This window comes from Arachis hypogaea, chromosome 11 (genome assembly GCF_003086295.3).
Source record: "Arachis hypogaea cultivar Tifrunner chromosome 11, arahy.Tifrunner.gnm2.J5K5, whole genome shotgun sequence".
NCBI classification, from domain to species: domain Eukaryota; kingdom Viridiplantae; phylum Streptophyta; class Magnoliopsida; order Fabales; family Fabaceae; genus Arachis; species Arachis hypogaea.
In genome coordinates, this window is record NC_092046.1 from 38,833,142 (window position 1) to 38,847,396 (window position 14,255).

At 32.6% G+C, this 14,255-nt stretch overlaps 1 protein-coding gene and 1 pseudogene across 1 annotated transcript; one reads left to right on the plus strand and one right to left on the minus strand.

The window, feature by feature from the left end:
- Nucleotides 1-4,176: 4,176 nt before the first annotated feature.
- Nucleotides 4,177-4,926, plus strand: LOC140176094 (secreted RxLR effector protein 161-like). Its single transcript, XM_072205965.1, has one exon. The coding sequence runs from the start codon at nucleotides 4,177-4,179 to the stop codon at nucleotides 4,924-4,926; it is 750 nt and encodes a 249-aa protein (XP_072062066.1).
- A 6,095-nt stretch (nucleotides 4,927-11,021) lies between these two features.
- Nucleotides 11,022-12,006, minus strand: LOC112720717 (clathrin light chain 3-like; annotated as a pseudogene).
- Nucleotides 12,007-14,255: the final 2,249 nt, after the last annotated feature.

A 14,255-nucleotide genomic window follows, 5' to 3' on the forward strand; every position in this document is an offset into this window, starting at 1 on the left:
TGTTAAGGTTAGGAGCTCTGTCTATTGTATGGATTGATAATATTATTTTTCTATTTTAATTCATGTTTTGATTTATATTTCAATAATTGTTTTCGTTCTTTATTTTATGAATCTGGGTGGAACGGAAGTATGACCCATGTTCTATTTGAGTTCTTGTAAAACTTGGAAAAGCTCTTTACTTGAACAATAGCTTGAAAACATATTATCCTGAATTTCTAATTGTTTGTATTTAACGGGATACGTGACATATAATCCCTTTATTTTTGGATAATTAGGATTCTTGTGGCATATAAACTAGAATTTGATCATTACCCTCTAATTGGAATTAATTGACCAAGGAATTGGCAGTTGATAAATTTTAGAGGAGACTAGGAAGGTCTAAGGAATTAGGGTCTAGTCACAAATAGTTTGCCATGAATTAAATCTTGCATGATTAAAATAGTTAATAAGAAAAGTCAATCCAGAAAATAGATAACTCTGAACCCTTAACTGCCTTCTCCATATATTATTCCCATCTTAATTACTTGCCTTTCTTCAATATTTTTGATATTGTTTAATGTCTTTTATATTGTATCTCAACACTATTTTCTGTCTGTCTAACTAATCCTATCAAACGCTATTGTTGCTTAATCCATCAATCCTCGTGGGATCGACCCTTACTCACGTAAGGTATTACTTGGTACGACCCGGTGCACTTGCCGGTTAGTAAGTGTGGTTATAAAAATACCGCACCATAGACTTGGTCATATAGGAGAAAAAAAAGGATTTCTAAGTTACATAAAGAAGGTTACCTTAACAAATATGATTATGAATCATATGTAACTTGTGAATCCTGTCTCAAAGGAAAAATGACCAAAACTCCATTTATGGGACATGGAGAAAGGGCTACAGAATTATTGGGACTAATACATACAGATGTTTGTGGACCAATGAAAATTCAAGCCAAAGGAGGATATTCCTATTTTATCACTTTCACTGATGATATGTCTAGATATGGCTTTGTGTATCTTATGAAACATAAATCTGAGTCATTTGAAATGTTCAAAATTTTTCGCAGTGAAGTTGAAAATCAAACAGGTAAAAGCATTAAGGTGCTTAGATCTGATAGAGGAAGAGAATATCTAAATGATAATTTTCTTGAGTACTTAAAGAAAAATGGGATTCTTTCTCAATGGACACCTCCTGGTACTCCACAACACAATGGTATTTCAGAGAGGAGGAATCGAACTTTATTAGATATGGTTCGATCCATGACGGGTTTTACTGATCTTCCATTGAATTTATGGGGCTATGCTTTAGAAACAGCAGCATATCTGCTAAATAAAGTACCCACTAAAGCAGTTTCTTCAACACCATATGAGATATGGAAAGGACAAAAACCAAATCTCAGGTACATTAGAGTTTGGGGATGTCCAGCATATGTTAAGAAATTGCAAAGTAATAAACTTGATGCTAGGTCCGATAAATGTAGATTCATTGGTTACCCTAAAGAAACAATGGGTTATTATTTCTATCACCCTTCTGATCACAAAGTGTTTGTGGCAAGAGGTGGAACCTTTTTAGAAAATGAATTTCTTTCTGAAGGAAGACAAGGTGAAGAAATAGAACTTGTTGAAGTTCAAGAAACCAATGAAATAGTACAAGCTCAAGAACGTGAAATTCAAGTTGAGCAACCAACTTTGGATGTACTCAAACAAACACCAAATTTATCATCTTCAAGAGTTGAGGATAACGAACCAATAGTAGTTCAAAGAGAGATTAATGAACCAATCCTTGAACTGCCTTTGGTACAAGAACTACCTCTTCGACGGTCCACAAGAGAACATCGTCCACCACTAAGGCTAAACCTAATGGTGCAAGATGATGTGAAAAATGGGATCGATTATGATGATAATGATCCTAAGACTTATGAAGAGGCAATGCAAAGTTCCAAAAGTCTAAAATGGTAGAGTACCATGGAATCCGAAATAGAGTCTATGAGGATCAACAATATTTGGACTTTGGTTGAACCCTCAAAAGACATAAAACCTATTGGTTGCAAATGGGTTTACAAGAAAAAGATTGGAGCAGATGGTAAGGTAGAGACCTATAAAGCCCGTCTAGTTGCCAAGGGATACCGTCAAAAGGAGGGAATAGATTATGAAAAAACATTTTCTCCTGTGGCAATGCTCAAATCTATTCGGATTCTACTTGCTATAACAGCTTACTATGATTATGAAATATGACAAATGGATATGAAAACAGCTTTTCTTAATGGAGAACTCAAAGAGGAAGTGTACATGACACAACCTGAAGGTTTCACACTTCAGTCTGATCATAGTAAAGTTTGTAAGCTGTAATGCGCCATTTATGGGCTAAAGCAAGCTTCTAGAAGTTGGAACATTTGCTTTAATAAGACAATCGAAAAGTTCGATTTTATCCGGTGTGAAGAGGATCCTTGCATATACAAAAAGTTTAGTGGGAGTACAGTCATTTTCTTAGTACTCTATGTTGATGATTGATAAATCCATATTTTATGATATATCATGTGCCTAATTTGAGTGATTTATTCAATCCTTCACCCATTTATTCATATTAATTGCATGGTTCTACTTTTCCTTCCTTATTATGTGATGTATGTGAAAAACATGTTTCCTATGCTTTAAAAATAATTATTTTAATTTCCCTTTATTACCATTCGATGCCGTGATTCGTTTGTTGAGTAATTTCAGATCTTCTAAGGTAGGAACGACTTAAAGGATGAAAAGGAAACATACAAAAATGGAAGGAAAGCACAAAATGAAGTTTTTGAAGAAACAGGCAGCGACGCGATTGCATGGACGACGCGGCCGCATGCCAGCGCGAATTAACAGCGATGCAACCGCGTGATTGACGCGATCGCGCGCCTTAAGCGAAACGCATATGATGTGGACGCATGACTGACACGACCGCGCAACAAGAAAAACTCCAAGTGACGCGATCGCGTGACCCACGCGGCCGCGTGACAGAGGTCACGCACCAGAAATTACAGAAAACGCTCCCAGCGATTTCTGAACCCCTTTTTGGCCCAATTCCAAGTCAAGAAGGCACAGATCAGAGGTTATGAAGTGGGAGAATGCATCCATTCAGAGGGACTCTCCAATTAATTATATTCATGATTTAGATGTAGTTTTGAGGGAGGCTCTCTCCTCTCTTTTTAGGATTAGGATTTAGATTTAGGATTTTATTCGCTTTCAGGATTATCTTTTTATCAGGTTCAACATTCCTTTTTATTTATCTTTTTAATTTAATTTATGAATTCTTCTATGTTACAGATTACTCTTTTGAATTAATGTTATTTGAGGTATTTCAGTTTACAATTGTTTCTTTTATTTATATTACTGTTGCTTCCAATCTGAAGACATTTTTATTCCAGTAGATTTACTTTTCCCCTTTTGGTCTTGGTTAAGAAATCAGTAACTCAGGAGCTATCAAACTCAACATGATTGATAATCGTTCTCTTTGCTAATTGAATTGAACTTCAACAATCCCAACTTTTCCTTAGGGATTAACTAGGATTTGAGGATCTAACTAATTAGTTACTTGTCTTTCCCTTACTCTAGTAAAGGTTAACTAAGTGGAATTAAAGTTCAATTTTCACCATCATTGATAAGGATAACTAGGATAAGACTTCTAATTTCTCATACCTTGCCAAAAGTTTATTTTACAGTTTTTTAATTATTTTACAGTCATTTACTTATTTTAATTGCAATTTAAATTACTTGTCCCTTATCTTAAAAACCCCAATTTACAATCTCCACAACCAATAATAAGAACATACTTCCCTGCAGTTCCTTGAGAAGACGACCCGAGGTTTAAATTCTTCAGTTATCAATTTATTTAGGGGTTTGTTACTTGTGACAACCAAAACGTTTGTACGAAGGGATTTCTGTTGGTTTAGAAACTATACCTACAATGCGACTGTTTTTATAAAATTCTTTACTGGCAAAAATTCCTAACGTCAATGACATATTACTAATAGGAAATGATGTACCAGCATTGCAAAATACCAAAACTTGGCTATCTCAATAATTCTCCATGAAGGATTTAGGAGAAGCAGCCTATATTCTAGGAATAAAGATCTATAGAGATAGATCTAAAAGGTTGCTCGGACTCTCACAATCTATGTACATTGATACCATATTGAAAAGGTATAACATGGAAAACTCCAAAAAGGGCTATTTACCAATAGGCACTGGAATTACTCTCAGTAGAAAGGATTGTCCTAAAACTTCTGAAGAGAGAGTACGCATGAGTAGAATACCATATGCTAGTGCAGTGGGAGCTATCATGTATACCATGACATGTACACGTCCTGATGTCGCATATGCGCTAGGAGTAGCCAGTCGATATCAGGCAAATCCAGGTGAGGAACATTGGAAAATGGTTAAATCCATTCTTAAATATTTAAGAAAAACCAAAGACCAATTCCTCATCTATGGAGATTCTGAACTTATACCAAAAGAGTTCATTGACGCAAATTTTACCTCAGACAAAGATGATAGCAAATCTACTTCAGGTTATATTTTCACCTTAAACGGTGGTGCAGTGAGTTGGAAAAGTTCCAAACAAGCTACTGTAGCTGATTCAACAACTGGAGCTGAGTATATAGCAGCAAGTGAGGCTACTAAAGAAGCTGTGTGGATGAAGAAGTTCATAAATGAGCTTGATGTGGTGCCTTCAATTAAAGAACCACTTCCATTACTGTGCGACAATAATGGAGCCATTGCACAAGCAAAAGAGCCAAGATCACATCAAAAATCTAAGCATATCTTGAGAAGGTATCATTTGATAAGAGAGATCGTTGAACGTGGAGACGTTGAAATTCAAAAGGTTGCTGGGAAGGATAATGCAGCAGACCCATTCACTAAGGCACTTGGATCAAAAGAGTTTGATAAGCACATGTGAGAATTGGGATTGAAATATATGACTGATTGACTCTAGTGCAAGTGGGAGATTGTTGGAGATAAGTGTGTATGTCCAACAAAATACTATTGTGAATTATTATTATTATTATTATTATTATTATTATTATTATTATTATTATTATTATTATTATTATTATTATTATTATTTCTTTTTATAAGAATAAACTTTTATAATTTATGATAGTGTCCTTAATTAAAATTAGAAACGAATAATTACGATAGGGATCGTAATAATGAGATATACGTTTTTTGAGTACTTTTAATTTAAATTGTTCTTAATCGTAGAATCACTAAAAATGGGACATTAGTGATTCGGATAGATTAACATATATATATATATATATATATATATATATATATATATATATATATATATATATATATATATATATATATATATATATATATAATAGTCTTCATTGGATGAAGATTAATAGATCTCATTTATTAAATTATATATATAAATGGTATATATAGAGATATAACCATTGAACTGACTCACTCTAAGAATTCCTAATGGTTATAGTTACCGTATATTTGTCAATAGGATATTCTTATGATGAACATAATATTAGAATTTTTCTTTGACCTGCAACTATCATAGTAATTGATAATGTATTTGTTATACTTTGATTCCGGACACCTAACACCCTACGGTGTTAGTTGAATGGATATTGGGTATGATTTAAATACTTGTAGAATTAATGATTAGTCAAAATGGAATTCATCAACTATGGTAATGAGTTTGAGCTCTACGATTATAATGAATGAAATAAATAATGCCTTGGCCAAGGGGTTTGAATGAATTAAGAAATGAGTTTCCTAAGTCATTCATAATTCATTATAATAATGGTAACAAGTTAGAGTTTGACAATTAAACCGTACTCTAAAAGTTAGCCAAGAGCTGAAAAGATGGAAGGAGTTGTATTTTTTGTTCATCTTGGGTTCTTAGTAAAAATATTATTACTTCATACTATCGGGTCGTCAAGGAGCGTTGCTAGACGCCAACCTTGATTAGTAAATTTAGTATGACTAATTTACTACCCGCTTAGTATTGAACCTATGGGGTCACACACTAACGAGTGTTCTAATCCTTGGTAAATAATCATTTAATTATTATTTTGATTACATCAAATAAATAATTATATAAATTCAAATGGAATATTATTATATTCTTTGCTAGCACCATGAATATAATAATATGATAATTGAGAATATTAAATAATTAATTATTTATTCTATGATGAGTTTTAAATATGGATAAGATCCCAACTGATTCTGTTTCAAATTAAATTGTAATCTGATTCACAAATCAGTCATCAATCTCATACTATATATATGTGTATATGATAAAAGAAAGTACACACAAGTTTTTCTTTTACCTCCACATACACAAATATTCCAATTCTTAGTGAAGAATTGCTGGTGCAAGGAGTTGCAAGAAATTTCTCAGTTAAATTCATTGGTCAAGGAGTTGACAACAAGGATTAGTCTCGGTGTGGATACACATAGTACCTTCGTACTATCGAAGGAGAAAGTTTTCATTCACTAGGGTACTTAGGTATTGGCATCTAACCCATCTTATTTCAATAAAGTTTTAAGCACAAAATAGATCAATAGGATTACTTTATTACTTCCGCTGCGTGTTATGAACACTTGTAATCCTACAGTAATAATTAATTTCCTTTGTAGTTTTTCTATTAATTTCCTTTGTAGTTTTTCTAATATGTGTATATATTTTTGAAAATGGTTGCGTTTTGATGATAAGAACTTTTACTTTACTAAAGGAATAATGGTTTCAATTAGATTAAATGAATTATGGTCAACAAGATTAATTTTTTGTGTGTGATTAATATAAGTGTCCAAATTGATATATAGTTAATTACTTCATATTAGACATATAAAAATTAACAATTTTTTTCTAGTTATGACAAATTGACAACAATGGAGAAAGATTTTTTGAAAAATTATACAGTTATCAATGTGTGTTACAATGTACGAATTTTAAGAATATAAAAAGTTGTGTAATGTCTATATTATTTTTTAAAATCTTCAGAAGTGTGTTAGTTTTAGACCGTTACTAGGTTATGAGAACGAAAAAAATACTGATGTTATTAATACAGAAGCATTCTGCATAAATATATGATTGAGAAAGAGTTACATTTAAAAGATTTAATACACACATGTTAACTTGATAATTACACTTGATAATTACATCTGTGATTGTTTTTAGGGTTTGAATCTATGATTTTGAGATTATAAAGAAATAATTTAATCGCTGATCTAAAACTCTCTTCTACTTTGTAAAATATCCCCGAAAAATAGTACAAAAATAGTATAAAGATTACTTTTAATAACATTTCTTCAATGGAAGATACTTAGATACAGATTCAAAGAATAAAGAGATACAAAAAAAGAAAAAAAATATGTTTTTAAGTCCCTCTTTTCTTATTTTTTATGTTTCCTTTTTAATGATATCACAAAAGAATGTACATATTCTATGTATGATTAGTCAAAGAACACACTTCATGCTGATAGCTAAAGTAATAATGTAGACAATTCCAAAATCATATAAGCTCTCAATCACAAAAATATCACAGAGCTTTTGTAATTACAGAATAATCATCATTTCGTGGCAATTTTATATTATATAGTTAAGAGGTTGTTCTAAATGATTTGTGATATTTTATCAAACATAATGAATGCATTTAATAATTTAAAAGTTTACACTTAATATATTGAGACCCAATATTCTTATTCTTCAACTTAATCATATTAATTAAAAAGATCAAAAATAGAAGAAAATTTTTCTAATTTATTAGGAACACATAATCTATAATAGTTCCATCACTATTAATATCACAATGGTTCTTCTATCATTATTATTATCACCTTTCACCAATTTTACCATGATGTCTTTTCCCGTCACTTTTTTTTAATCATGTAATCTCAATGTTAAAATTTAAATCTATATTATAAAAGCAATGATATTTATCATTATTAGATTAGCAAAGATAAATTTCAATTATATTAAAGATATAAGGCTCTATATTCTAAATTAATTATGAAAATGAGAATGTACACATATAAGATAAGCCATACAAACAACTAATCTAAATCACCATAATCATTAATTTGAGCATAGTACCATGCAAATAAGAGTAGAATTATTACTGCTATCATGCAAATTTAAGTACTTATCAAACGGAGATAGAAATACCAAAGAATGTAAAAGTGAAAAAATTTAGAAACAAACATGAGCATAGAAACATAATAGGAAGTTATAAGTGAACAATGTAGAGTGTATATTCTTTTGCTATATAAAATGATTCTCACAATAAATGAAATGAAGCAAGAGATGATAACCACTACAAGAAATACCGTTAAAATCGACGGCCAAATCGACGGTTTTGCCGTCGATAATATTAAAAATCGACGATAAAATTGACGATGTTAGTCGTCGCTTTAAAGCGTGTCGATTTTTCAAAAAACTAATAAAATCGATGGCTTTTTTGGGTGTCGATAAACTTTTAATAAAATCGACGGCTACAGTGTCGATAATATAGGTTTAAGATTTTTACATATTTAATAAAAGCGACACCTTTGTCATCGATAATATTATCTAAAATCGACGACACTTGTGTCGATATTTTTATTTATTAAAATTGACAAATTAGCTGTCGATTTAATTATTAAATTACCGACATATTTTCCATTTTCTTTTGTCTATTTTACATTAAAATCGACAACATTGCCGTCGATTTTTGTCTATGTTAAATTTAAAAAGCGACAGCATTGCCGTCGATTTTATTGTAACCAAAGATGCAAATGATAACAGCAGGGTCATATAGAACCACAAATTGAAATCTAAATTCATTAATTTCATATTATAACAAATTGATAAACATACACTCATTATGCCACTACTATAATAATTAACATATATCTATACAAATTTGATAAAATAATTAACATAAAACACAACTTATAACTAAAAGAGAAATGTAATCATGTGATACTCTAAATAAGTTTAAAAAATAGTATGAAAAATAATAAAGTATAGCTAGAAATATGTAAAAGTATCTATGAAGTATCTAACACGACGAGTCTCTACTATAGATTCAACAGACCGGATTATACTTGCGTATCCGATGCCTCGGCGAGTCTCTGAAGAGCAAGTCCTTGTACCTGGTAGCACAATGTAACTATGCATGTATTAAATTGATGAAATCAAACATGTCAAAAAATAACTGAAAAAGGCACTGAAGCTTTATACACACCTTTTTTTGACAGGATCATAAGATTCAACAACCCCCCATAAAACCTGAAGAAAAGAATTTTATAAGAGCATCAATTATATATATGGAAAATAAGAGAGCTTAATGAAGAAGCTAAGACCTAGTAAGAAAAGGAATGAGATTGCACACAACAATTACACCCTCCTTTTGTATAGTGATTTCTTTTTCTATCAACAATAAACTTTATTTTTTCACTATCCATAGGAATTTCATGCCGAAGCCTTCGACAATTAATAGCATTTTTTGCTCTAAGTATTAGCATTATCCTAAATTGATAGTTCACAAGCATGGACATACTACAGCATCATATACCATCATAACTGCTGAGATGGAAGAGAGGATAGAGATTGCATGAATTTCATGTTTTCCCAAATTCTAATTCAAATTAACATAATTACATAGTATCTATTCAGATTCTAAAAAAATAGAAATAAAGGCCACAGTTGGTAAGAAGACTGAAATACTTATGTTTTGTCCGCTGGCCACCAGACCATGATCTTACTACCAGGCAATGGTTTGACAAGGTCAACTATTTTCGATTCCTGAAGTAAAAAAGAATATAACAACAATTGAAAGGAGATGAATAAGGAAACTTTGTTTTTTGTTAACACTGAAATAAGTTTATGATTCAAACTATGATGACTAATATCATTAACTAATGGTATGGAGCCAGGAAGAAATTTTTGTTGCTGGTATTTGGCAATGTTAGTAATATAAAGGCAGTTTATATTAATTGTTGGAGCTGGCACATATCCTTAACGAGTGTCGCTTTTTAAGGATCTTCCAAGACCAGGTTATGGCAAAAAAGAATATCAGGGTATAAAAGTTAAAGGAAATGGGACACCTCAAGACTTTCTAATGGAAAAAAAAAAAGAAACTGAAATTTCAATTACTCCACTAGATTTCAATTACATGCATTTACCTTTCCTTTGGCATGTCTTCTTGTCAGCCTTGTTTGAGGATATTATAAAGTGGAGACAAGATGATCCCCCGAAAAGACAAAATATCTTAGGTTGGATATTATACTAGAATATTGTATTTTGTTATACAAGAATATAAAAAAAGGCTAAGGCTATATTAGTGAAAGTCTTTATAGTTTCACTGTCACTCATTTTTTAATTATGTCTTTATAGTTAAAACTTGTAATCAGATTAGTATATTCTATACGCGTTACGTATATCTAATCAAGTGCCTATATCATAGAAGCATATCTTAACAAGATCCTTGAGTTTAAAATTTTGTAATCAACCTCATGTAATGGTCATGGATGATAAATTACCATTTTCCTGAAAATTTTTGTACAGCATAAGATCTTGATTACGAAATTTTTACACGAGAAGGATTTGGTTGAAAAATATTAGCATAGTATAAGGACTTTAGTCCAATATAAGAGCTTACTTAAAAATGTTTAAACTGTAAGCATCACATTGAAAATTTTTTTAAAAATATTAGCAATACCTCATCAGCAGACGATTTGTTGAGATCCTTATTAGCAGTAGATTTAAGCTTCTTCCTTTTCAAGCATATCAATATAGCTGCATTTTTTAATGGAAAAATGAGACAACTCAATTAAACACATGAAGAGAACACTAAATAGAAAACCCAATAACAATAAGAATCCATACATGTGGCTGAAAGAAACCATCAGAGTCCTCATCGAGTTTACTCATCTATTCTTGCCTGTGTAAGTGAAACCTAAATGGCCATAATGATTAGGTAGCAATCATTAGATATCAGATCGATTCAAGGTTTAAGCTACTTAATTGACAAATTCTCGTTGTATCAAAACTGATGAACACTGAATTTCTATGGTCAAAGGTCAAAGCAAGTAAAAAATAATGGATTTTGATAGATACAAAATCATAATGTTGTAAAAATGAAAAATATAAAAATAGTGAACCAATGAGCCATAGAAACTAAAGAGAAGAACAAAAGATATCCGCAAAGACTTCACTGAGAAGGGCGACAGCAGAAATGAGGTTCTGAGAAAGCCAAAGTGATGTGCAGAATTATGTAGCAGATTGCTCCTTAGTGGAAGGAGCTTCTTTTTGGGGTACCTCTGTAGTGCCATTATTGGTGGCAGCATCCTTCGGTTGCGATGCAGGTGCACCTTCTGGTGCAGGCTTCCCATTTTTAAATGCTGTTTCTTTTGCATCCTTGCCATCTTTGGGGCCTTTGGCAGGTGCAGGTGGAGGCGGCATCATGTGAGGCGGCATCAGGTGCAGTAATTTTTGTCGGCCTCTTTGTGGAACTTCTCTTGATTAGCTAAGTATAGCTGTTCCATAAGCGAAATTTATTATAGAATTAAAAGACAGGAAGGAAGTGAACAATGATGATGATGATGTTTTACCTTCTCCCTTTCTCTGTTTTGAACCTTGTTAGTCTCAACATTAAGCTTCCTTTTCTCATAGAAAGCCACCTTATATTCCTCAGCTTCCTCAATAATCTTCGATCTCATTTCTTTCTCCCTTTTCTCCTTCTCCTCTAACTGAATGGCATTTTGCCTGCATAAGGAATTCATTTTTGTTCACAACTGAGTTCCGCAAACATGTAATTGACTTTAATTGACCTAAGATAGGATAACTAAGCTACTTATTAATAAGCTACTTATTAATGTAAATACCAGATAGGATGACTAAGTCATTGAGATCAAGTCTAGCATTATTAAACTTAGTTTGCAGGGTGGTGAAGTTATCAAATGGAGTAGGAATGTTTCTTGTGGATTCTGACAAATTAGAAACTAAACCATCCCTTCTACCTGTTGGAACTTGCCAAAAGAGTCCACCCTGAAGAAAATCCCATGTTAATTATATAATATTAGTGTTGATGAATAATTATTATGTTGATGTACTCACAGTGGCAACAATAGAGTCTCTGGTAGCCAAAGTTAAGATATTAGCACAAGAAACAACACCAGGGCATGCAGCTTCCACAAGGCTCTTTATTCCCTCAATAAAGTCAAACCCTCTCACTGTCAAGTTTGGTGAAGCATTCTTCTCAACTTGCTTGTTTGTGTTGTTCAAAAGCACTGATCCATCACACCCCTAAAAATTAAAACTCAGGTTATTTTGAAACACAACAAGCTAATTAGTAATTACTTAAGTAATAACTAAATAATTACCCTGATAAAACAATCATGAAAATGCATTGTTATTAATACAGCTGCAAGTGAAGGAGCTTTGTGGATGTGCTCATTCACAAAATCAGAAACAATCTTCTCAGCTTTTGGGCAGCTTTTAGCATGGAAACCCAAGCCAGTAGCATCATCTATTACACAATTTTCTCTTAAGCAAACCCACATTGCGTCCAAATCATCAGCATTCAGTGTTCAGTAAATAAGGAGAATGTCACCAACTGAGAAAAGTATCACAAGTTTAAGCGATATAACCAATGAATAGGTTAGCCAGAAAATGATACCTTCAGAAACCTGTACTTTGCCAATTGCCCTGTAAGTGGTACCTGATGTGTTATATAAGTGGTACCAATGTGTTATAAAAATTATTAGAAAATAAAGTCTCAGCGATGGTACCTGATGTGTTATATAAGTGGCAACTGCCCTTGTAAGAACAAACCAGTGCACTCTGCAGGAACTAGCAAATTTGATTGAGATGCAACTAAAAAAGTTGAATTTCCAAATGTTGTGAATGCATGCATATTAATCTTTAGACCAACCTGACCATCAGGTGTATAACAAGCAGCAGCAACCATCTCATGCATATCAGTCCAATCAACAACCTGCCTATCAGGAATGCTCCATATGCGAACCTTAGCATCCAAGGATCCGCTAATGAAGTAATTATCATCAACAGGATTAAACTGGATGCAAGTTACTGTGACAGACAGAAAACAGATTGAAGTAGAAGGTATGATTAGCAAAAGAAAACAAAAATTTGGCAGAGGAAAAAAATTGCTTTCACTGATAAACTTAACCATCCTATTACACATTAGAGGACTTGTGTAAAATTAATCCTATATGCAGCAAAGACAGATACTCTGACAAAATTGTACTTGTCTGGCACAATTATGGAGCAAATTGGGTTCGATTTGGTAGGGATATGATGCACTGGGAACTAATTCAAATTTTATTGTGAAGAGGGAGAAGTCTACTATGATATAGACACAAATTTTATACTAGAACGAAGTATGAAAAAGTAACAATTTCACATGCCTTCTTGTAGAAACTTGGAATTGTACCAGCTTCCATGCTTTTCTTCTGCTTTTCTTTGAAAATGTAGAGCAAAATCCTCTTCATTTCAAGCTCTGAAAAAGAGCAAGTTAGGGTTACAGATTAAGTGAAACCATAGTTCAAAATTCCAATACAATTCGAATTAATTGCTGAATTGAACAAAGAGATTGAGATAACAGAATGAAGTTCTTCATATAGCGGGTAAAACCAAAGCAGCTACAGGGAAGAATCAGAAAATATGAGATATGGAACAAGAAGAGGAAACAGAGGGCAATAGTAATAGATTCACAAAACAAGGAAACAACATAGAAAAGTAAAGAGAAAAGGAACTGTGAAATCATTTGTTGCAAATTAAAGTAGCACTCGCAATAGTTCATGTAACAAATTGCTGGAGATTCATACAAAGAAGGAGGTGTTACGATGTGTTTTCGATTTGAAACAGGGGGCGGAGGGGCGGTGGCGCGTGTGTGATGGGTGCGGGAGCAGTAGAGCAACAACATGGTGGCAGCAGAGCGAAGAGGCGCAGCGGAATCAGAGAAGTAGGGTTGGTGAAATGGAGAAGGTGCCAATTGGAGTTAACTTCTGAGATAAACTGAGGTGAACTGGGGAGAAATGAGGGACGCGGGAACTAAACGCGGGAAAAAACTGTTTGTTGATAAAAATCGACGGTATCTAAGTCAATTTTATTTGGAAAAACAAATCAACACTTTAGCTGTCTATTTTATATAATAAATCTAAATCATCCATCTCATTTTAAAAAAGATCTTCATTGTTTAAATTTATCGATGGTAAAAGGCCGTCGATATAATAAATATTAAAATCGAC